This window comes from Nothoprocta perdicaria, unplaced genomic scaffold (genome assembly GCF_003342845.1).
Source record: "Nothoprocta perdicaria isolate Ctin4 unplaced genomic scaffold, notPer1 scaffold_12, whole genome shotgun sequence".
NCBI lineage: Eukaryota > Metazoa > Chordata > Aves > Tinamiformes > Tinamidae > Nothoprocta > Nothoprocta perdicaria.
The window spans coordinates 5,133,924-5,158,088 of NW_020454316.1; the positions used below are offsets into that span (position 1 = coordinate 5,133,924).

At 46.2% G+C, this 24,165-nt stretch overlaps 2 protein-coding genes across 3 annotated transcripts; one reads left to right on the plus strand and one right to left on the minus strand.

Moving 5' to 3' along the window:
• Positions 1–1,388: 1,388 nt before the first annotated feature.
• Positions 1,389–11,955, plus strand: LOC112959863 (cytochrome P450 2W1-like). 2 transcript variants are annotated; one of them, XM_026053979.1, is made up of 9 exons: positions 1,389–1,725; positions 4,207–4,369; positions 5,653–5,802; positions 5,923–6,080; positions 7,985–8,158; positions 8,873–9,014; positions 9,198–9,382; positions 10,025–10,166; positions 10,678–11,955. In XM_026053979.1, exons 1-9 carry the CDS (start codon positions 1,543–1,545, stop codon positions 10,863–10,865), a joined length of 1,485 nt encoding a protein of 494 aa, XP_025909764.1. In that variant the 5' UTR covers positions 1,389–1,542; the 3' UTR covers positions 10,866–11,955. The 2 variants fall into 2 exon arrangements, with proteins under 2 accessions (XP_025909764.1, XP_025909765.1); XM_026053980.1 differs by having other exon boundaries at positions 1,390–1,725; positions 5,674–5,802.
• A 2,691-nt stretch (positions 11,956–14,646) lies between these two features.
• LOC112959926 (cytochrome P450 2W1-like) lies at positions 14,647–22,230 on the minus strand. The gene is made up of 9 exons (XM_026054082.1): positions 22,033–22,230; positions 20,534–20,696; positions 18,603–18,752; positions 18,362–18,519; positions 17,673–17,846; positions 17,021–17,162; positions 16,458–16,642; positions 15,675–15,816; positions 14,647–14,837 (listed from the first exon to the last, which is right to left on the minus strand). Exons 1-9 carry the CDS (start codon positions 22,228–22,230, stop codon positions 14,647–14,649), a joined length of 1,503 nt encoding a protein of 500 aa, XP_025909867.1.
• Positions 22,231–24,165: the final 1,935 nt, after the last annotated feature.

Genomic DNA, 24,165 nt, shown 5'->3' on the forward strand with positions numbered 1-24,165 from the left:
TGCTCTGCCCTTTGCCTGGGTTGGCCTCTTCCACGAGTTGCTTCACCCAGCAGGTAATGAGTAACTTCTCCTCCTATGCAGAGTGTGGGGAGAGGGTTTGCATCCGCGTGGCTTGAGCTGTGAAAGGATGCAGCTTCTCCTGCCGTTTCCTGCAAAACCTCCTCTCTGGCTGCAGCCTAAAACACCTTTCTGAAATGACTGCAGCGCAAGGGCAGGATCTGGGCTGGCTCCCTCGGAGCGGGGCAGCCCCCAAATGCAGCAACAACGGGGACATTCACAGCGCTACCCCGGCCGGTGCTCCGCAGGGTCCTGGAGCCGGCTGCTCAAAGCCACATAGAAAGTCATTGTCCGAGCAGGGACAGCAGCGCAGATAGCCAGACTGCCCGGCTCCTGCTCTCACCGCAAGAAAATGTTGTTTGCAACATAAGTGGGTTTGTATCGGACTGTTCCAAGGCAGTTTTTCCAAGGTTTGAAGCAGGAATGGGTGCAAAACGAGATGCTGTTCTGCCCAGTCACCATCCTTGCCTGCTTTGTGGGGGAGGCTTCTGATTTGAATGCAAGTTGCAGCTCTTTGTAAATATAGAGCTTGCTGCACCGTGGAACAGTCCCAAAGTGTCCTGAAGACCATCCCTGTCTTACATCACAGGAAGGATGCAAAATCCTTGTGACATAGAAGTGCTTAAAAGACACATTATACACTCTTCTCCCAGCTACAGAACTATTGCACAGCTTGTGAGACTGGAGTAGTTTTACAAACGTGATGTGTGTTTCCTGTAATGGCTCTGACAGGTCTCACTCTGTTAGAAGCTGCCAGTAAGCAGCTGGACAGCAGATATTTTACAAGGCCTTTCACATATATATTGATTTAATAATATACCTCTCTAAGGCACAATATTTCTTAGTGCTTCTGTCATGTGAAGAGTGAAAGTGGAACCAGTTAACACAATGCTGGAAGCAGGAGGAAATACTCCTCTCTGTCAGATGCTCTTAGCTTTTCATCTGACTCTGATGGGGAAAAGAAAATACAGGGCGATCAGCAAGTCTGCATTTATACAAGCTTGCCATATTGTAGCCAGAGGTAAGGAAGAGTAAGAAGCGTAAAAGTTTCCACTTAAGTGTTTTCCACCTGACAGGTAAATCATTCAAGCCTGGCAGCTCAAGGACTTGACATTTCTGATAGTAATAGTCAATACATTGGAAGAATGAGGGATGAAGAGGAAATGTTAGGAGAGATTGTGATCAATGTCTGATAATAAAGCAGATGATTTCAGGCAGAAGAATCTGAGCTCAGCTTTGGGAATAAGGGAAATCTGCCCTGTCCTGCTGTGGGAGGAGCCAACAAGCCACTGCCACCACTAGCGGTGTTTGGACTTCACTTTGTGCACAGGTAGCATCCACATTTTCTGGAGAGCTGGGGGAGGAGGGAAGGGTTATGCAAAGCTGAGCAAAAGCCCTCATATCAGTTACCCTAAATAAATATAGGGTGAGTCTTCTAAAGCACATCTCTTGGTGGTTTGACTGAAAGGCAGGCTCCACCAAAGCATGGCTGCCTTCCTGCCCCTCTTTATTTGTGGCTTGTGCACATTGCTTTTATTAGCTGCACTCTGCGTTTCAAAGAGTTTGAAACAGTCGTCTTTGAATTTGCCTCCTGGACCATTTCCTCTCCCGGTTATTGGTAACCTGCATTTGCTGGATATCCGAAGGCAAGATAAGTCATTAATGAAGGTAAGGAACAAGTATCCCTTGTTATCAGCGTGTTCAGCATTAGCACTTGCAGTTTAAAACTGTCACCAGGAGCTGTTCTAATTGTTCAGTGCCAAATGCAATTGAAAAAAACTGCTATAAGTTTTCAAGGTTTAAACTGGCTAAGGAAACAGCTAAGTCCCAACTCTGGAAAGACTGATATTAAACATAAGTAGTCCTTGTGTGAGAAGAGCTGTGTGCACATTGAAAACTATTTGTTTGCATTACTCAGGACCTATGAACCTAAATTCTGTCATTTCTTGTGTTGTGAAATACTTGAATATATTTACGTGTCCATGTAACCTAAGTGAAAGACAGATGCTTAATTGTGCTTGCCAAAAATCTCGTGTTTGTTATTCATGAGCCAGTTTTTCATGAGAACACTCATTAATGTAGCACCCTTCAGACAAGAGAGGTAAGACGAATCATTTGAAACGTCAAAGGACTTGAAGTTTTGTAATACAAGTTTCTGCATAGGAATTGCAGGCGCCTTGTGTCTGCAACCCAGAAAAAGGGGGAAATTTCAACCAATTCAGAACTGAAACGTGGGACAGTGGATGTTCCACGTGTCTTCCAGGACAACAGGGTGTGACTGATCAGGATTGATCGCCTAACTCCAGGCCTTGATACTTGTTCAGCAGTATCAAGGTTGGCAGCAGACCTCCAACCTGTTGACACTATTTCTTGTAAAAGGAGTTGCCTTCCTGTCCTGCTGCCATCACCACGGCATGTGTGGGGTGTCCAGAATGCCTGTGTGGATGTGTCCTCATTCCTGTTCTTGTTCCACCATCCAGCTCTTGGGACCTGGGAAGCAGTGACTGGACTGTGGCTCCTTTCAGCCGAATCCAGGAAATCTGCAGAGGAGGATAGAAGTGGGATAGAGTTGGTGCATGGAAGGCCTGGGAAGAGTGAGCAAAGAAAGCTTGGAAAGGAGGGGATATGAGGACCCAGGAGCCTGGCAGTGGCAGCTTAGTGGAATATGGACATAGGGAAAGGTGGAGGTATCAGGCAGAATGATTGGGCATTGGCCACGTGTGACTTCCCTAACAAATTAGCCCACTGGAAAAGGAGTCTGCTGCAAGCAGACAAAGTCACCACTGCTCTGCCCTAACTGGCACTGCCATAACGACCTGCACACAAAGGACAGGGTTCACCTGGACTGCAGCGATGGGCAGGAGGAGGACAGGTTTGATGTGAAGATGCTGGGATGGGCAAGCAGAGAGGTGTCACAGGACCTTGTACCTTGGGTAGAGGAGCAGTTGAGGTGACGGTAGAGGCCAAGAATGTGATAATACGTTGTGATAATACATTTCGTATTGGCCTTGTGCAATTGGAGTAATGATTTGACAGCTGACTTGCCAGAAGGCTTTTAAGGTATTAGCAAATGAATGACATGAAATAAGAAATCCTCCTTAAAAGAAGAATCCTTAAAGGATTTCATCATGAAAATTGCATAGTACTTGTTGCAGCATTTGAAACATTATTTTGAGCAAATGACTGAAAACAGAGTCACAGAAGCAGAGAATGGTTGGGGTTAGAAGGCAACTTTAGAGTTGATCTAGTCCAACCTCGCTGCTCAAGCAGGCCACCTAGAGCAGGCTTCCTGGGATTGTGTCCAGAGGGCTTTTGAGTATCTCCAAAGAAGGAGACTCCACAGTCTTTCAAGGCAATCTGGGTCAGTGCTCAGTCATCCTTGCAGTAAAAATGTTTTTCCTTCTGTTCAGATGGAACTTCCCGTGTTTGAGTTTGTGCTTTGCCTCTCATCCCATCACTGGGCACCACTTGAAAGAAACAGGATCTGTCTTTTCTTACGCTCTCCCTTCATATATTTATATACATTTGTTAGACCCTCCTGCCATGCACCTTTCCAGGCTCATGTTCAACTTGCAATCCACCAGGACACCCGGGTCCTTTCCAGCAGGTCAGTTCCCAGCCTGTGCTGGTGCATGGGATTATTCCTCCCAAGATGCAGGACTTTGCAATTGCCTTTTGGAAACTTCATGAGGTTCCTCTCTGCTTTCATATTCCTTCTAGGTGAGTCATGTTATACATCATTGCATTAATTGCTGTAAGAAATAAGGATGCCTTGGTGCTTTCATCCTCTTGTGGTCCTCTGTAGCATTGCAACCTGACAGATCAGCACTTGATCCACTGCACTCCTCTTAATACTGCTGTGCTAGCATTAGTATTGTAAGTGTCATGTTATGTTCTGCCTGCCTTAACCTCCTGGACCAAACTGGATGAGTACAACTGACTCAGAATAGGGTGTGATTATTGAAGCTGTTGGTTTAAGTAGACCAGAGTTCACTGCTCTGATTTCTGAGTGGCTCAAGGCTTAAACTGTGGCAGCCCTCCAGCCCTCCTGACCACAGAACAAGGAGTGAAGGCGGTTGTTTAACCACCATAGCAGGATGCTCTGCTTCCACTGATGAATTCCAAGTTGTGCTTTTTCTTTCTCCCCAGATTTCAGAGAAATATGGCCCAGTGTTCACTATCCACTTGGGGTTCCAGCGGACCGTGGTGCTCACTGGTTATGAAGCAGTAAAAGAAGCTCTGCTGAACACGGCTGACGTGTTTGCAGACAGACCAGCTATACCCATATTCTATCACATCCAGCATGGAAATGGTATGAGCACTTTGGGAAGATGAGGATGAGTTTACTACACTGTTCTCAAATGCTTTGTTGGAATTGCAGCAGTACTTAAGGGTCTGGAGCCAGGCCCTTACAGTCAAGACCTACATTTTGGGAACATGGTGGAGGGGGTTGTTTTTAAGAGAAATGCCCTGACATTTTGTTGTTGTTGTTTCAGAGGTCACATTTTAAGGATTTTTTGCAATGCAGAGGATGGAAGTTATTTTTTTTTCACATGAAAGCTGAGGTTCTTATGCAATCTCTTTGCTGCAGTAACTGGGAGTTCAGACAAAGACAGGATCATGCATGAGTCATGATACAGACTGCAAGAACTGGCAAGAGTGCAGTAGCATGGGCTGTACATACCTCAAACAATTACTTCTGTAAACAGATTTTTGGCATGCTTCTGAACTGCATGTTAAAAAGTAATATATTGCCCAAGACTAGACATTGAAAAACAATGAGGGGACTTGTCCAGGGCTGAAAGGAAAAGATCTGATGACCTAATATGTATAGAATGTGTACAGCATGTTGGTCTTTTTCTTCTCATTTTACAATAGCGAGGTTCGGTGTGAGGAAGGGCACTGTCTTATGCCGCTTCTCTAGGCAGCATATGAAGACATAGACTATGTTCAGCCCTTGAAGCCTTCCTGGAAAAGGAGGACTTCTGAATTAAATCCAAACAACTCTGTGTCCTCCTGGCTGAGTGTTCCCAACTGCAGTGTTGGGGACAGACCAGTGTAGCACAGCACTAAAAAATAATGCCTGAAACTTCCCACCACATTTCAGCTTCTCACAACAACCCTGTGGGAGGAAAGGTGCCTCCCCATGGCCCTGTCCTTGTCTTCCTGCACAGTAAAAAGTTCATCCTCTAAGAGACCAGCTGCTAAGTGTAGTGGTTTATGTTTGTGATATGGGTAAAACAGTGTCATGTGCTCCTAGCCTTGCTCTCTGAAACAGCTGGGATGGTTTTTTTTAGGGAAAAAACAACTTGGTCTGAGACAAATGCCATATAAAGTGCATTTTACTGTGTATGGCTGCAAAGAGGCATGTGTAGAAACATGCGAGGAGCAGAGCTTTGGTGTGAACAGTGATTGATCTTCTAAAGGATCTGCTTTTGAACCTACCTGCCTCGCTCAGCCCTGCAGCAAGCGCTCCAGTCCTCTCCCGAGCAGGCTTTTCCAGGGAGGATTGTCCGGAAAATACCTGTGCTTCCCAGCCGTGTTTTCAGTGTTTCCTCAAAAATCCCACAAACACAACATGCGATTCCTCTGTAGGTGTGTTCTTTTCTTCTCAAGAGCTCTGGAAAACAACGCGCAGGTTCACCATGGCAACCATGCGGGATCTTGGCATGGGAAAACGACTGGCAGAGGAAAGGATTCAGGAAGAGCTTCACTTCCTTGTTGACCTGATCCAGTCCTTCAAAGGTGAGCTGGAGATTTGGAGATGAAGCATCAGGTTTTTTTATGTTGCTTTACAGAGCCACTGTAAAGACCTCTGGTTGCTCCAGAAATGACAAATACAGTTGTGATTTTGTTCAATTTTAGGTGAACCTTTTAGATTACGATTTTTGAACACGGCCCCCACCAACATCACTTTTGCTATACTCTTTGGGAGAAGGTTTGATTATAAAGATCCAACATTTGTCACTCTCTTGAGACTCATAGATGAAGTCATGCTCCTTCTTGGCTCTCCGTTCTTGCATGTAAGTTGCCCTCTACTGAAATGCTTCAGTATCTTGTCTGATTTGGTTGGTCAAGCAGACTTCCATTGCTGGACAATTTTTGAGAATCTTGAGGGCATTGCGACTTAAGATAGTTTGTTCTGTGATTTTCCTCGTTTATGAAATCCCGTTGCGTAAACTACAGTGGACAAAGAAAGTCCAGCATGACGACGTAGCACTAGAATGAACATGTGAAGATGACCTTGCCAGCAGGGAGCAGGCGCTATGCAGAGCGAGAGAAAGCCCAAGAACACCACTGGAATTCCACACTATAGACTCTGGCCTTTATATATCGATTTTCAGTGACATTATCTAGCAAGCTTTGCAGTTTAAGGTGACTTCCTGTCTCCCACGAGGAAACAGACCCTAATGCAGGACAGCTCTGGAATTTGGGCAACCTTCTTCCTTCAGTGTTTCACTGTAACAGCAGGAAAAAAATCCTGGTGTGTGTCCCAAAAATGTTTGTCACCTTTTTCCAGAGAATTCAGAGGAATTCTGCCTATGTTTTTTCAGTGTTTGGTCAATGTTTTTCCAGCTGTTGACAAAGTACTGGTAGTACCCAGAACAACCACCTAAAACCAGCACCTCCCACTCCCTAATATTTGCAGTCCAAAAGATCTCAGATGGAAGAGACAAGGGAATTGGACATCTCTTGGAGAGAATGACCAGGGTCATTTCTTTTAAAACACACCAGTGATAAGTCTATTGTAATATTGCTTTTCTGTGTGCACGTATCATTGGAAATAACCTGGCCTGTGTTGGTTAATGTCTCCTGAATGCTGCGTGACTGCCCCAAAATTAACTGCTCTGCTTGTTGTTGGGACAAGTCCTTGTGTATTTAGGGGTTATAAGGATAAGTTACAAGGATTTGCTATTTTGGTCTCTTGATCCTTCTCTAGAAGCTGGTAGAGATTGTAGACATGATTACACTGCTCCTTTACCTCTTTACCTGTCGTGGCTGTCACTGTGGCATTAAATCAACTGCAAAGTGATTGAATCAACTGCAGAGCGAGGCTGTACTCGCAAAACAGAGCGGCACAAAACGTGTATCCCAACTTACACCATAAGTACCTTAAAAGGTGCCTACCTGAGCAAGCAGCTCTTAAGCTTAATCCTCCATCACAAGGGCTAGACTATTAGTTACTTAAGATAATATCAAAAAAAAAAAAAAAAATCAAAAACAATTTTTTTTAAAGATGCTGGTGAAGTATGAGAATCCCTTAAAACAACAAAAATGCATAACATCCTTTCGTTATTAAAGAAAACAAGCAGACTTAGATTTTGCAGAAAAGAGCAAAAATGTATAAACAATTAGTGCAAGGTAAAGCATGAGACTTGACATTTTTATTCTGCGGCTGGTTTATTTATAATATTGAGAACCCCCCTGCACATAAAGTGAAACTGTTTATTGTGCTGTGAAATTTAATGGTGCTGAGAACTGAGTGTAATTGATTTATAATTCATGTGAATGTTAAAAATGATGATCTAACAACTTTAAAACGTAACTATTTTGGCTTATTAAATGTTTGGAATTTGGGGGATAAAGCATAATTCTTTATCTTTTTGCTTTATTACCTCTTTAAAAGTGTAATTTCATTGTTTCACTAGTTTACTATCACTTTCCCTTAATTGTATTTTTTAATTCGTGTTTATAGGCTATGTCTAGACAAGTATGATAGGCTCATTTATTTCTGTGGAGATTTTTTAATAAGAGGAGACATTTTATACACTAAATTTTTTAGTTACCAAAAAATGAGAGACTCCAATAACATGTCATTTGGTTATACAAATAAATGGTTTCTCCATTATGATACTTAAGTTTTACAACATAATGAGTGTTTATTTTTGGTTTAATCTTGTTATGTTGTATTTTTTTTCCTTTTTAGTTATTTAATTTCTACCCATTCCTCGGATTTCTCTTCAAACCTCACAAGATGATACTGAAAAAAGTGGAAGAGGTGTGTGTGATCTTAAACAAACACATCAAGGAGAGCAAAAAAAACATAAATGAAAACAACTTGACGAGCTATATCGATGCATTGGTATTCAAACAGCAAGAGGTATTTAAGCATTATATTGACTCCTAGTGTGGTTTCATATGCAGAGACGCTCAAGGTTGCTTGCCCAACGACCATGTTCTACTAAGGTCCATATGGAGATGTTTATGTTTGGGGTAAACATTGTCTTATCGTAACACAGATTTTTAATCCTTGTTAAATACTGAGCACTGAAGGAAAGGCAAGAAGGAACTTGCTAGATCATACAGCATGGAAATGTAAAGCATGTCTTAGATGTCAGCTATGGACAGCCCTTCCTTAGGTCTGTAGACCTTATTAGGTCTATTAGCTCAAAGAGTTTATCTTTTTTTTTTTCTTCAAAATCTTGAGTGCCAAAATCTCTCTACTGAAAACTGAAGCATTTCTATGCTGAAATATTAATCCAGTGCATTGTGTAATTCACTTGCTTCCCATTCCAACACCTCTGAAGACTAAGTTATCTCCTTGGATGGTATTCCCTATGATGCATTGCAGGGTGCATCCTTTATCAATGAGAGGCATTTTGTTATGACAATTACTAAAAATAACCGTCAAAAACTAATAAGTAGATGTCTTGGACTGTTTGCAGAAGCATTTACATACATAAGGGTGGATGTTGAAGGGGTTCCCAGAGAAAATGTGTATTTCCAGCGCTCTTCTGCATCTTGTGACTCTGGGCTTGACGAGCTGCACAGAAACCTTATTCTAGTTCTACCTTTTCCTTTGGTTTCTCAAAAGGAGAAGGATAAAAGCAATACCTCCTTTTACGATGCAAATGTGCTGGCCTCTGCGCTCGATCTGCTCATGGCTGGCACTGAGACAACATCCACTACGTTGCAATGGGCCATCCTACTGATGATGAAGTACCCCGAGATTCAAAGTAAGATGCCTTTAAGGTCTTACAATGCACTGGGTTGTTCTCATCTCCGCTTCCAGGGGCTGAGCAACCACCTGATGTGCCACTCTTCATTGCCATGGGTCATGGTGCCAGCAGTCAGCATGCATTGGGGTTTGGAAGGTGCTTTGCCATTGAGGACACTCAGATTGTGTCCTTTCCCTGTAGGAAAGGTGCACGCAGAGATCGAGCAAGTGCTCGGCCCTAGTTGCCTGCCTACCTTTGAGGACCGGAAAAACATGCCCTTTACCAACGCGGTGATCCATGAAGTGCAGAGATTTGTCACTCTCCTGCCACATGTTCCACGGTGCACCTCTACTGACACTTACTTTAAAGGCTACTTCATCCCTAAGGTATGTGCTTAGGTGCTTCCCTAAAGACTAAGAGTGGAGTGATTCCTATGCAGCACACTGTGACCTACAGCAGGAAATGTCACCGGAGAGGAGCCTACAATGCAAAGCTCTTGATGGGAAAGCAGCAGGGCCCTACTTCTCCATCTGCTCATGTCCAGGCAGGGTGACTTCACCCAGCCTCCCCTTTCCTCTAACTTGGCTTTTCTTGTCTTGTCCTCATAACTTGGAATCTTCTGTATTCTTTTAATTCCCTCCCTTGGTATTCACTACCTTGTAAAACTGTGTTGACTTTAGATTATCACAGCATTGTCTCATTGACTAAGGCTAGCAGAGAGCTCAACCAGGAAGGAAGCCTGGCTCGTCTTTGCCTTTTGCTTTATAACTTGGGCAAGCCAATAAGCATTATTTTTAACTACACAATAGATAGTAAATCTAGCACATTGAGTATCCCTGTGAAGGATCTTCTGGCTACACAGAAGTTCAGAAATTAGTTTTTCAGTGGTAGAGGTTGTCTTGCAGACATAGCTTAATGGGAGGTGAGATTTATGAGGTTGAATGGGCAGTGAGATTTATGAAGTTGAATGGGCAAAGCCAAATGTTTGCTACATGTACTGGCTAAAGCTGAAAGTGGTTATGCTGCAGGGAACAACTGTGATTCCTCTGCTCACCTCGGTGCTGCTGGATAAAACGCAATGGGAGACACCAGAGGAATTCAACCCTAACCATTTCCTTGATGTGGATGGGAACTTTGTGAAGAAGAAAGCTTTCCTACCCTTCTCCACAGGTAATGACAGTGTTTGGTCCTGCAGAGTTCGGCGTGCTCAGTGCCACGCAGAGGACCGTAGTCAAGGGACAGGATAAGAGCCTCTGCTAGGAACAGCACCCAGGCTGGTTGTGGTGGTATTTTAGAAATAGCTGCCCTGGGTTCCAAGGAGTTGCAAACAGCCTCTCAACCCACACTAGGAGGCACACTGGGCCCCGGTCTATTGTTTAAAGACACCACTGGGAACTACGAAAGATTCAAGGCCTTCAGACAAGAGTCTGCTTTGCCTTGGAAAGGTCAGTGTCCAGCTTCAGTTCCCAGATAAAGTCACAGCCTGTAAGGAACTCACCGGCCCTACTTGAGTAGTGTTGGAGACCAGTGGTGATGTCTGCTGAATATCAGCCCTGTTCTTTTGCATTTCTACGTATACTGCCCCTCACACTGCTCTTACCCAAGTAGTAGAGCAGAGCTGTTGAGCTGAGCCAGCACTTACCTAATCGTGCTACTAATGGCCATGCTTTTGGCATTGCAGGGAGGAGAAACTGCGTTGGAGAAAGTCTTGCCACGGTGGAGCTCTTCATCTTCTTCACAGGCTTGATGCAGAAATTTACCTTTAAACCCCAACCTGGAGTCAAAGAATCTGAGTTGGACACAACTGCAGAGGCTGGATTCACCATGAGGCCTCATCCACAGTGTGCTTGTGCTGTGCCTCGAGAATAAACTCAAAGCTCTAAACCAAGAAAAATCCAAGTAATTAATCCATGCAAAAGCACAGAATCCAGCAGAGGCACAAAGGAGAAACCAGATCCCTATGCGGTAGAAACAATTAGTGTCTTCTTACTCAAAAGACTTGCAAGTGCTTAAAATATTTGTTGAGCAAAATTTTTTCTAAGAAACTGAGGAGAGCTGGTGGGTAAAATTACTTGGAAAATTCCAGCTACATATGTGACTGAAAATGGCAGGACAGTCACTGCTTTCCTTCACGCATTAAATACCTGACATAAGAACTTATACCAGTTCTGAGTGTCTAGGAGGCAGGGTGTTATTTCTGCATTTGGGGATCAGTGTGAGATACATCTGTATCTCATACATCTGTATGTGTCTCATCCCCATATCCCAGCTCTTTTCCCGTTCCCTGATGGGCATTCCCAGCTGACATACTCTTTCCAGATTCCTGTTCTTTCTCTGTGCTATGGATATTCCTCTACTACCTTGCAGACTTTCCAGCTACTTAAATTTGCACTTTTTAGGTTGCCCTTGCTCTGAGGGATCTCAGTAGAGTTTCTTGGGACTCTCTGGCCCTTTCTGGGCACTGGTTTTGCTGTTCTGCTACTGATAAAGGACTAACATTTCTCCTCTGATGAGTCAAAACCACCATCTCCTGCATTTTTTCCAAAGATAGCTCAGATACATAAGCACAACCTCTTTTCAGACTGCCATGTTTGGACAAACAAGGGTGCAAATATTGCAAAAACGCTTCTAAAATGCTCTTTCCTCAAGCTGCACAGAAGGGGCAAATCCAGGCAGAGTGAGAACTCACGCATCTTCCCTTTCCTTTCTTCTGTGAAATTTGTTGGGATCCTCCCTTTTTCTTACGTTGTTACCTGTATTCCTGAAAGTACTAGAGATGGAGCTTCACCTCACCCTCTCATCAGTGCAGGCAATAGGACCCTTCTTCACAGCAGCTGGCTTCTTCCTCGGTCTGAAATGCTGAGTGGAGGCCAGAAGGGGCTCCTACATCTGCAGTGGGAGCTGAGTTGAACCGTTGTCCCACCTTGTTTGATCACGTAAACTCATGGGAGAGAACAGGGTGGGAGAAAATTCCCATGTGCTCCAGGATGAGAAGGAGAAGACTCCTGTTCCCAGCGCACCACTGATTCTTCCAGGTTAACGATAAATGTCTGTATATATGATGAATATATATGATAAATATCTGGTAATGTGTATGTCTGAGTGCCCAGCCTTGCTCACAGGTGAACCTGTTTGAGTGAGGGGTGTATAAAGCCTCAAGAATTCCGCTCTTCCCAGCAATGAGGGGGCATTTCACCCCAGTAAGGACTGCAGGGCAGGGCTGTCTGGCACTCGAAGGGACTGTGGTGCCATCTCGTGGCAAAAGGAAAATAGAAATAATATTTCCGCACAACGGTTAATGTGCAGAAAGGGTTCAAAGGTAAGATAGCCCTCAATTTACTGCTGCTGCAGTCCTTGCAGACGAGCACTGCCCCTCTGAGAGCCCCAGCTGCTGGCTGTGCAGCACTGGGGTGCCAGGCGGGGCTGCAGGCAGGCTCTGATCACGGGTGCTGCCCATGGGACACGCTGCCCAGCCGTGCTGCTGGACGCACAGGCAGCTCATAGCTGCAAAAATCACCTGCTCTGCCCCTGCGCCTCTGCCTCCTCCTCAGGCCAGCGAGCTGCAGGGCAAAAACATGTTTTGCAGCTAGAAGGAAGACCCTCAGGGCCTAAGGAATGTGAGATGATATTTCCACCCATTTTTAAGCCCCAAGAGCCAATGTTTTGTGCTAGATAAATCCATAGCTGAGTCATAATCAATGTTCTGCCATCATTTGGCTGAACAAGTGAATGGGAGGAGGCTCTTCCTCTTGCAGAGATATACTCAGCTGTCTAATTCTGTGTGCTTGGGAGTGATCACTTCTATCCGCCTGCTAATTGCAAGCACAAATAAGATACATATTTTAAAGGAATCAAGGAGTTCGTTTCTTGTGCCCATTTGCATCAGGTAGTTCACGTCTCTTGTTGATGTTTCCTGATGCACTCGTACGGCTCCGTCTTGCTAGATTTCTGTATGGGGCCAGGGACACTGCAGGCTTTGGTCTGCCTGCCAGAGCACCCGTGGGGAAAGTGATGCCTGGAAAGTGCAGGTGCTGGAGGTTGCTCTGCAGGGTGGGAAAATCATCCCTCTCCTATGGAGCCCAAACCCCCAAAGCCGGTGACAGTGAGTCAGGTCTGAAGCTGCCCAAGGGAATTAGCTCTGATTTGAACCCAGCCCCTTGTTTTCTGGTTCTGTTCCTCCCATTCCCAGTGGGTTATTGTCACATTTGCCTTTTGAGTTCCTATTACTATAGGAATAGTAATATTCCTATATTACTGGTATAACCCTATAGTAATGGTTCCTGTTACTATAGGGAAGGAGCCTGGAGAAATCACTGTTCAGATGTGAAGGGTCTCCAACTAAGCTGTGTTTTAGTAGAGCTCTTGCCCATGGGTTGCCAGTCAAACTGTGACAATATCCATTGTCGCTCTGGGCTCAGAATCAGCATTTCAGGGCATTTGCATTGCTGTGTAATGCAAGGTTGGGTGGCAGGCACGTGAGGTACAGGGAAGAGATTGGTGACTTAAAACTGTTTTGGGTTTCCATGAAGGAGGAAATATAAACATTGTGATATTGTGCATGATAAGGTAATGAATATGGAGAAGCAGCAATTCACAGGCAGATATGAGAATGGAAAAATGCCTGAGCTGTGAACTGGAATGAGGCTGAGGAATATGGTGGCAAATATAAGAGCCCTACAGACATAGAGACAGCCAGACAAAGCCGAAGAGCGGAGGAAACAACAAAATCTGGTCTCTTCTGATCCTTAATTCTGTGTGTATCTGTATATGTGTAATACAGGCAGCGTGAAATTACACTCTATTTGCAAGGAAAAATCACACGTTTGGTTCCAATGGCCAGGCTATCCCAAATACCAGACTGATTACCCATGAGGTCCTGGAGATGGAGAGTGCTATTTAACAAACTCAGAAATGGCAGAGATCTATAAAAGTGAGTCTGCTTTATTTTCCATGTCATTAGCATTTTATGATCAGTTTCTGATACAATTCTCATGTAGTGTTGTGATTTAGACTGCAACATTAGAAATGTAGACTCTCTTTGTTCGGACTGTGAGGCAGTGGTGAAGCTGATGGATACTTGCCTATCTAACTAGGTTTGTACCGCATCTCTCAGGACACTGTTGCCAGGAAGAAACAACTCCAAGCAGGTATCACAGTAGGTAGCAGTGTATCTCTCTTCACAGTGCTTTTGGGGAGGCTTTTGCAGCATTCAGAGCCTCGCTGCTTTGCCATGGGAGCCTGCACGTCAGATCTGCTTAGCTCATGTGCTGCTTGCCCTTCACCAGGCAACTTTCTTGGGCCTTCCAGTTGCTCTGTGCACACCATCCTTCTCTTGAGAAGACATGTGCGCGTCACTGCTTCCTGGGACACTGGCCAGGCCACCATTCATAGGGTGTTTATCAACCAGCAAGAAGGATCGTGGTTTCTAATTGCTCATTTGAACCCTCTCACAGCTCAGGGGCAAAGAGGGATCAACAACCTATGGGGAGATGTGGAGGTGGAGAGCGGCTGAGTGGAAGTGGATGGACCCCATGGGAAGGGGATGTGAAAGCAAATGATGTGGCAGGGTGGGATGCTGGGTCCTAGCTTAGCTGTGTTGGGTCTGAGTGGCTTCCCCACTCACCTGAGTTGCTCTTTACCAGAGTTGTGGTTATTCACGCAGGACAGCACAGGTTGCCTGGGGCCGAGGCCTCAATGTGAAGGTTGTTTCGGGGACGCTGAGGTCCAAGTCGGCCTCTGAAACTCCTGGCTGGGGTTGAAATGTAAATGTCTGCAGCAGCCCTACAAAGAAGATGAACAGCTCCATCTTGGCGAGGGTTTCTCCGATGCAGTTCCTTCGCCCTGCAGATAGAAGAATTGTGTTTATGTGATGAAAATATCAAGCTAAAATCACTTTCTGCCCAGGCCCTCTGATCCCTTCTGCCCAAGGGCTCATTCTTTCTAAGACTGCCCATTTAGCTCATCAGCTCTCTGCTGCAGATGGGCTCTTATGCTGCATATATTGGTGTTTAACACAGCAGGGTGGATTGGGGTTACAGTTTTTACATGCATTGCATTATTGAGAATAGATCCTTCCCTTTACCTATATCCATGTGAAGTTATAAATCTTCCAAACCTCTCAGCATCTTTAGTCAATCCTTCCTCTTAAACAGGCTGATAGAAAAATGCTGTTGACTCCTACAGTGGGATGGTTTGACAACTCACTTTTCTTGTGGAATTTTATCCTCATCTGCTGCACTTTTAGAAAAGATTGTTTATTCTTTCCTTAAGACCCTTAAGACTCCCAGCAAGACCCTTCCTTGCTGCTGTGCCCTCTCCTGATGCACATTGCTGGACTAAGAGAGTGCCCAGGCTCACAGGCTGGCAGCACGTGTTTCTGGAAATCAGGAACCTTTGGAAGCATTTATGGCTGTCATGAAGACGCTGTACAGGTGAGACTTCTTTTTGAAGGAATATTTTCTGTTACCTAGCCAATATTCTTGCCATTAGCTGTTTGAATCCCTAGAAGTTTGGGTTTATGAGAGCATGTGAGAGCCTAGACAAAGGTAATTGTCTCCGCTCAGTTGCCTGGTTGCTCATTGAGAGTGGAGACTTAGTCATCAAGAGCCTATTTGTGTTTATTGTAATAAAATGGTCCTGCCATCCTTTCAGTTCTGTGTGTGCCAGGCCGTTAGTTACCTGTGGAGAAGGGCAGGAAAGCCTCTCTCTTTACAAAGTTCCCTTCCGCATCGAGGAAGTGGTTGGGGTTGAACTGGTATGGTGTCTCCCATTGTGTCTTATCCAGCAGTACTGAAGTGAGCGATGGGATTACGATTATACCCTGAAGGAAAAGTACGTTAAGGCACAGAACTTAGCAAGAATCCAGTTTTACCTGGGCTCGTCACACACAAAGCATGACCAAAGACTTCAGGCAGCAGTGATGTTGCTGTGATGTGGGGAGTGGGCCAGGGACCAGAAGGAGCTCCAGAAGGGAGTGCTGTCCAAAGTGAAGGTGCCACATGTCTCACTCTGTCTCCAGCAGTTTTGCTCTACCTGGGACAGGTGGAGATGCTGAGGGTTTTATTCTGTTAGCCAGCTGAGAGGTAAATAAGCTGAAATTCTTTCAGCAGTGCCATGAATGAAAGCCAAACACCACATGGTGCTGTGGGAACCTCAGGCAGAGGGTCAGATCCTATAAGGAAGACACTTGCCTCTGCAGATGGCCTCAAGGCAGTAAACCTGGGTCACTTTGGAAGAGAGGAAGGAGTGAACATGACAGAGACAGGATTGAGTCCTAAGGCACCAATCTCTGTGGGCTCTGAGTGTCGTCTCTGGAAAGGAGGAAGCTCTCCCGAGCTTCACTTGCCTTGGGTTTCTGTCCTGAAACTCTTGTTGAAGAGGCCTGGCTTTGAGAACTAATTAGTGTCACTGGAGAAGAATAAGAGAGAACAGGAAGGGTGGTGTGTTCGAGCAGTGACGTACCTTGGGAAGGAAGTAGCCCCTGAAGTGGGTGTCAACAGCAGTGCAGCGGGGAACGTGGGGCAGGAGCGTGATAAACCTCTGCACCTCGTGGATCACCGCGTTCGTAAATGGCATGTGCCTTCGGTCCTCATACGTGGCCCAGCTTCCAGCCTTGACCGTCCTCCCGATCTCCTCTTGCACCTTTTCTGGAAGGAACAAAAAGTGAATGTGTCCCAGCAAAGACACCCGCTCCTTTGCATTTTGTTTTGATAAAAACATATTTTTTTCCAGGCTCTGGAGGGAAAGGATTCCTAAAGCACAAGTCATGATTTTCCCAGCTCTCTCTCTCGTTCAAGCATGTGCATGGATAGTTCCCCCAGCATCGTACTTTGCAGCCTGCTCATACTGACCCCCGCCAGGCACAAAGACTATTCACTGTGACTTCCTTTAGTTCCTAATTGCATCGGGAGTTCACAATGATAAGCAGGATTCAGCTCTTCAGCAAATGGAGCTTCTGTGCAGGCCAGGCCTCTCCCCTCCTCACCAACCGCCCCATGGATGGAGTGTAAGTAAAGGTTGCTCACTTTGAATCTCTGGGTATTTCATCATCAGCAGAATGGCCCACTGGAGGGTCGTGGCTGTGGTCTCTGTTCCTGCCATCACGAGGTCGAGGATGGAGGCCATTAAGTTGTCGTCGTGGAACAGGCTGTCTTTTTTGTTTTTCTCCTTGAAACACACAGGCGTACTGACTCGTAAGAAAGCTCTTGAAACTGTGTTAATATTCATGGAACTTGGGAAATGCTCCAGGACCCAACATGCGATTGGGTGTGAGCAGCATTTGTGAACCGAGTGGTTCACAATCCAGTTGGACAGAAGGATCCACATCCAGTTGGACAGAAGAAATTCAAAAGTATTTTGTGTTCATTGAAATCAGCAGACATGAGAGACTGCACTGGATTTTGACTAAGGTGAGATATAAGACAAAGACAGGACTGGTAGTTGTGATCTATCAGTCAAGTATTTCAAGTGTATTTTTGAGCTTGAAGAAACAGTATTAATGATTGATTTCATTGCCACAAGAAAAATGTCATGTGAGTTCATGAATTTGCAATGTCATTGGGGTAATAGCATTGATTTGAATAATCTTTTTCGCTTGAAAATCTAGAAGCTAGAATTTTAGCTATAAAACACAAAGAAAATAGTGCTAGCAGTCAACAAGGCTAAGCAGTCAAATACCTCTTGTTGCTTGAATATCAGTGCATCGATGTAGCTCCTCACGCTGTTCTCGTTGATGTCTTCCCTGCTTGTCTTTATGTATTGCCTTAAGATGACCCGCACATCTTCTATTTTCTCAAGCAAGATCTTATGTGTTTTGAAGAGAAATCCAAGGAATGGGTAGAAATTGAAATACTGATGAGGAATTAAAAACAAAAAGAGTATTTAGTCTGCTATAGTATCAACAAGGTAACTTCTTCCAAAGGGATAACATATCAGGTGAGTCCAGTATAGCAGGAACGTCCCAGGGACTCTTAGAACACAGTCTTAGATTTGCATGAAAAGAGGGGCTTTGCAAAGCTTTTCAGCTTTGATTTAGGGCTGCCTGTTTTTTAATATTTGAAACATTCTAGAGCTCAGCTCCCCTGACAGCTGCAGACTGGTCAGACTCGCAAGAGAGCTCCTGGCATTGTCCGGTTCCCACATTCCCCATGGCACTGCTGTTGACACACGCTCCAAGGGCTGCTTCCCATGCTGCGGGATGCTGGAGGTGACAGGGTGACATGCAGACAACCACCACGTTTTAAGTGTAACAGCTGGTTCTAGATATTTGAGAACTGCTGAACGAAATCCCATGGTTTGTGTGGCTCCCCATAATTTGTCAATATACAGTTTAAAAAACAAGTTTATCTATGGGATAGGTTACATACATTCAAATACGGAGATCCCAGAAGGGTCATAACTTCATCTATGAGTCTTAAGAGCGTGAGGAAGGTTGGGTCCTTATAGTCAAACCTGTCCCCAAAGAGCATGAGGAAGGTGATGTTGGTTGGAGCACTGTTGAAGGACCTTAGGCTAAAAGGTTCCCCTGCAAGGAAAGGAGGATGGAAACATCAATGGGATGTTGCAGCAGCAATGAGCTGTATGGCACCGTGGTGCTCCCAAGCTCACCTTTGAAGGATTTGATCATCTCTATAAGGAAGTGAAGCTCTTCGAAAACTTTCGTTTCCATCATTTTTTTCCCCATGCCGAGGTTGCGCAAGCTGGATACAGTGAACCTCCGAGTTGTTCTCCAGAGCTCCCCAATAGAAAAGAAGATACCTGGGGAGGCCATTAAGACATTTCCACTGGGAACATACATGGAGGAGCTCCACCACACAAGGCACAATAGAAGAATGGACTCACTGGACTATCTCCAATAGTCCTTCTGCTGCCCAGTTTCCCATGGATTTGGAGAATGAGTCTCCCGTTTCTGTGTGCCCATCCCTGGTTCCTCTCTGCTCAGGTCTCCCCAGTCTCACTGGGTCTCTAGTTTGTGAAAGAGCAGCTGTCTCCCAGTCTAGTCTGACCCAGCCCTCTCTTCTCTACCAGGTAAGGAGGTCAGGCTTTTCAGACCAGCCCTATGTAGCTTCAGAGAGGGCAGAGAGGTTGTCCAAGGCAATCTCACAACCTTTCTGTCTCTGTTTGCAAGTCTAGGGCCCCAAGCAACCGCTTTGGAAGCTTTCCCCTTTATCATGTTTCAATCATAAAGGTTTTTTCCTAAGTGGCATGGGATATATCAGCCCCACACAACCCTGTCCATGCTGGGATTTGCTGAAATTCCCAACCACACTGTTTCTCAGCAGTGGGGAGAAGACTATCCTTTTATGGAGTCTTTGAGCTCACGTCGTGATGATCACTAATGACACCAAGCAGAGATGGGTATTTCATCCTGTCATGGTGCTGGATGCAGCGAAAGGAAAATGTGTGTCAGTAATGCAAAGAATATTCCAAATTGTGTCAACTGAAAAGCTGGATTACATTATTTTGCATTCCATCACATTCAGCTGCAGGATTTTTGAATATCCTTGACTGAACACAATTTTTATGAAGCATAGTTTTAATTTGGAAAGCAAAACTTTCTGTTTAAAATATGTCAAAGCAAGTTTCTTTCATTTTTATCTGCTTTAAATCTGCTTTTCAGGGAATTTCATTTTGAACAGTCCGTTATGCAAACAATGTTGGAGTCAAAAATGGGCATTTTCTGAAGAAAAATGTGTTTTTGTCAGAAATTTGTGACCTCTAGATGGTTCACACTCAGACTGATAAGGTAAGTGTGAAAGTACTTATCCTGCACGATTGATAGTCTCCCACGGGGATATGTTACATATAAATTGGCTCTAAACATTAATTGGGTCTCCCCATCAATTCCTCATCTTTATGTAATAATACATTCGTTTATTGACATGATGGCTGAGTAATTTAATTACCATTTGCAATCCCAACCTGTGACTGTCATGTAAAGCTCTTTTTTGGGGTGCTCGAAGCTGAAGCTCAAGCAAGAAGGTCAAAAAACAAGATTAAATGCTCTCTGAAGTAGGTCATGAGGATGGAGGGTTGCCTTGGAGAAACTGTTTGGGGCTGTTTGTGGGAAGAATTTACAGCCTCAGCCCCTTGCCTTTGCCCGAACCTGTTTCACATCGTTCCACCCCGGAGTGAACGCGGAGCCGAGATTCTGTGGAAAGATTATGTCCCAACGCGTGGCACCTGGCAGCGGGAGCCAGGGAAAACCCGACAGCTCCCAACAACCGAGCACCTCAGCCCGAGCTCCCGTGACACCCCGGGGAAAGGCAGCGAGCTGCCCTGCTCCCGTTGCCCATCTTTGCAGAAGCGAACCCCAACATTTCTGCAGGGCTGCTGGACACCCCGCTCCTCGCCCCGGTCACAAATAGAGCAGCAAGGGCTCCGTGAGGCTTGTAGGAAAGGCAGGAAAGGCAAGTGCTCGGCTGCAGCAGGGCCAGAGGGGGATTTTTAGGAGCCCTGTGCAGGATCGTGGGAAGGACAGTTAGGCCGGCGCTAAGCGCCCGTGTCATCCCGCCCGCAACCCCTCTTTTCTCTAGTACCGTTTCCGTTCTGAATTTGGTCAAATATTGGGATGGATGGTCTGTCTACAAACTCCTCTGTGTAGTTCACGAGCGCCTCCCGCACAACTTCGTACCCCGTGAGGACCACAACTTTCTGGAAGCCGAAGTGGAGGGTGAAGACTGGGCCGTACTCCTCGGCGAGCTGCAAGAGAGGCAGGCGGTGAGGGGAGCGAGGCGGGCGGCAGCTCCCGCCAGCCCATGGACGTCGCGCGCGGGACGGCTCCCCTCCCTGTTTTCACACTTATTGCCCCAAGAAGCCCCAAGGGGCACGGGCAGCCTCAGGGCTCACCAGGCTCCCTATCGCCCCGATCCCAAAGGGAGGGATCCATCCCCGCTTGCCCTGCAGATTCCCCCTCGGGTTTCCCGTCTGGCAAGTGCTGGTGCGTGTCGCTCAGCGCAGTCATCCCTGCTACCGGTGGGGGCAGATGGGGAGATAACCGCTCTGGAGGGATCCCAAATCGAAGGCAAACACAGGCAGTGCTGCGTGTCTACCAGGTGAGGAGAGCGTGCAGAGGGAAGCGGGAGAAAAATGCAGTTGGGTGACACGGGAGCAACGTGTGCCCAGCCCTGCTGGGTAAACTGACCCTAAGCCGGCGTTGCCCGTGGCCGGGAGCCTCCCGCGGCGCCGCCGGGTTTGCCTAGGCCGGGATTGCGGGAGCCCCCTGGGCACCGGCTCCCGGCCGGCCCCGCTCTGTTTGCTCGGGCTCAGCGTCCCGGCGCGGGTCGAGCCTGGAGGTGGCCGCGGGCCGGGGACAGTGCCGCGGGCCGGGGACAGCGCCGCGGGCCGGGGACAGCGCCGCGGGCCGGCTGCCAGCCTCGCCTTGGCCCCGGGAGACGCTTATCTCCATGAACGGGGTAAGCCGCTTTAACGAGCAGGTGAAGGAAGGGTTTCCAGGCTATTTGTTGGGTTTCCTTGCCGCAAATTTTCCATCCCGCTCCTGCACTGCCCTCTAGATTGGCACGTGAATCCGATTCATTAGGACGGAGGTACAATTTGCAGAGAGGCACCTGGATTCGATCCTCTCCAAAGCGGCTTTGGGGACGTTACAGAGACTAATTCCTTCGCCCGTTCCCCAGGGTGGGAGGGAGGGAAGCAAGTGCATTTCATGTTAGTTATTTCCTGACGCTTTAATGATTCCTGGCTATCAGAGCTGTCAAATTAATAGTTAGAATCCCACAAGCATTATATACTTGATGTTCCTCGTCACACTCAAATGAAGAAATCCCATATTAAATCCCATATTACGCAGTGGTCTTTTTTTTAACGCTTGATCACACATAAATGACAGCGTATCAACACAGACATTGGCTAGAAGAAGCTCAGAAAAACATTATAATGCAATTTTCACCACACCTTTACAGTTAGTTCAAAGTTAAAAAAAAAAAAAGAAAAAAAAGGCAAAAAAAAATCACTGATACAACTCAGGCAGCTTTAATATGCATTAGAATCTGGGTTTGGAGGAGGTTGTTTGTCCTACCTTCATTAGTGATTTATCTTGCCTTCTAATATCCACCAAATGCAGATTACCAATGATCGGAAGAGGAGTTGGACCAGGAGGCAATTTAAAAGCAGACTTTTTAGAGCCGGTTGAAAAATAGAGTCCAGCTAATAATACTGTTGCACACAGCAGACAAATTAAAGCAGGATCAGAGATAAATGAAATTAAAAAAGCCATTTTTAGTAATAATCTGGTTAGGGGACTGAAGCAGTAGCAGTGCCGTGGCACTATTCCCTTTCTGCCAGCTGGCTTGCTGTTTGTTCTCTGCGACTGCTACAAGCACTCGATTCTTATTAAGGTTTGTAGAGTACCTAAATAAATACTGCATACTCCACCCTCTTTAAACACCTCAGAGAATGTGGTCTAAGCAGTTTGCAAAGCCTGTCCAGAAGAAAAGAGAGTTTCAAATTACAAACCCATGCATGTGTGTGCAAGAACATATACATGGGAAAAGGTGCCTGGCATTCCTGTATAGCCTCCTCCTCCTGGCGACCTCCGACTCCTTTATCGGCAACACCATGACCTTCCAAACGCTCTGCTGACATGGGGAATTAAACAGGTTTCTTGAATCCTATTAGAAACACTCAGAATAAGGTTTGGACAGGATTTGAGATCCCCTTCGTGTTACTGGACAGAAAAATGATATTTTGGGGGCGACTTTAGCTTGGTTGATATCAAGGAGAAATCAAAGGCAGTCAATAATAGTAAAGCTCCGGTATCTCTGGGTGTTATAGGTCATAAACTTCTTCGTAAAATAGGCTCTGATCTGCCCAGAAGAGAGATATTGCAGACTCTGTGTCTGGAGAACATGTAACAGCTACCCATGGAAATACGGCTTGGATCAAGGGATCATGGGTGGATGCAGTTGAAATTAAATGGGAAGACAAAATTTGATCTGAAATTTTGGTGAAGATGCCTCATTTTGAAAGAGTAGCTTGTAAGAGACAGAGGGAAGAAACTATGAAGTTAGCTGGACTGGCAGGCTTCAGACCTTGAGCCAAACTTGAGCATTAAGTTAAGTAAAGGATATACAGCACCTAGTGCTCGCATCCTTCATACAGGTTCACATCTGATAGAGAGGGAAGTGAGATCCGCATAGCTGAATCTTGGCTTTTCGAGGAAAAAGGGAATAGACAGCTGGCAAAGTGAATACAGAAGATGGTTTAGGAAAGAAAGGTACGTCTTACATGATCAGGAAGCACAAGGCTAAGGGCAGATTTACCCAAAGTCGCCAGTTAAGATCATATAAAAGCTGTTACTTAACACGTAACTTAACACCTTTGCCTTGCAAATGCAAAGACGGGGGGGATGGAGTGGGCCTCAGGTGAAGGCTAGAGGTGGCTGTGATCAAAGCTAGTCCCACATGGTCCCCAAGCAAGTGGCTGCTTTGCTGCAGGTTGGGACTGAGAGGTAGGGAGATGTTACAGGGCAACCGCTGCTCAGAAGCGGAAAGGGGAAGTGCATTGTGACATTGCTTTTTTCTTTCTCTTTTTTTTAATTAGTTTCCAAGAAATGGGCTGGAGACAACGGTTTCCCCAAGAAATGACTCATTCCTGCTGAAGAGGCAGCAGGGAGGGCCGGGGCTGGCGCAGGGTGCAAGCCAGGGCGCTGCGATGGCAGCTGCGACCGCAGCTCCCCGCGCTGCAGGAGTCGTGTGCGGCTGCCTCTATCTTGGTATTTCATCCTTGCCCTGGGAGCTGCTGAAATCATAAAAGGCCTTTCAGAAACAGACTTAAATTATGTCCCAAAAGCCAAGGGCGGCAGGGGGGAGTTTGTTGCGTTTTTCTAAGCCGGGTTCCAAGTGCAATGCATTAAAATGACAACGGTAAGTCAAGCTCCTGCGATGACCAGAAATTCCAGTCTCAGGAAGGCGCCTGCTGCGTGTCTCGCTGGGGAGCTGCGCTGCTACGTGCTGCCCTGCCCGCACACGAGCCGAGCGCGGCGCTCACGCCGCTCCCGGTGCATTCCTGGGGCAGCCGGCCCCGCCGTGGCGCTCCCAGCCCCTGTGTCCCCACGGTGCTCCCGGCCACGCGCAGCGGGACGGGACGGGCGGCATCGCTGAGACCCAGCGCTGCGAGCAGCTGTCAGCACCGACCCCCAGGAGATGCCTCC

Excerpts from the sequence above, each read along its gene's own strand:
- LOC112959863 (XM_026053979.1), top strand. The coding sequence starts at position 1,543 with ATGGCTGCCTTCCTGCCCCTCTTTATTTGTGGCTTGTGCACATTGCTT. Across the intron at positions 9,383-10,024 it reads AAGGCTACTTCATCCCTAAG|GGAACAACTGTGATTCCTCT; the intron begins GTATGTGCTTAG and ends GTTATGCTGCAG. Across the intron at positions 10,167-10,677 it reads TTTCCTACCCTTCTCCACAG|GGAGGAGAAACTGCGTTGGA; the intron begins GTAATGACAGTG and ends TTGGCATTGCAG.
- LOC112959926 (XM_026054082.1), bottom strand. The coding sequence starts at position 22,230 with ATGGCTTTTTTAATTTCATTTATCTCTGATCCTGCTTTAATTTGTCTG. Across the intron at positions 20,697-22,032 it reads AAGATAAATCACTAATGAAG|CTCGCCGAGGAGTACGGCCC; the intron begins GTAGGACAAACA and ends CCTCTCTTGCAG. Across the intron at positions 18,520-18,602 it reads GATGATCAAATCCTTCAAAG|GGGAACCTTTTAGCCTAAGG; the intron begins GTGAGCTTGGGA and ends CTTTCCTTGCAG.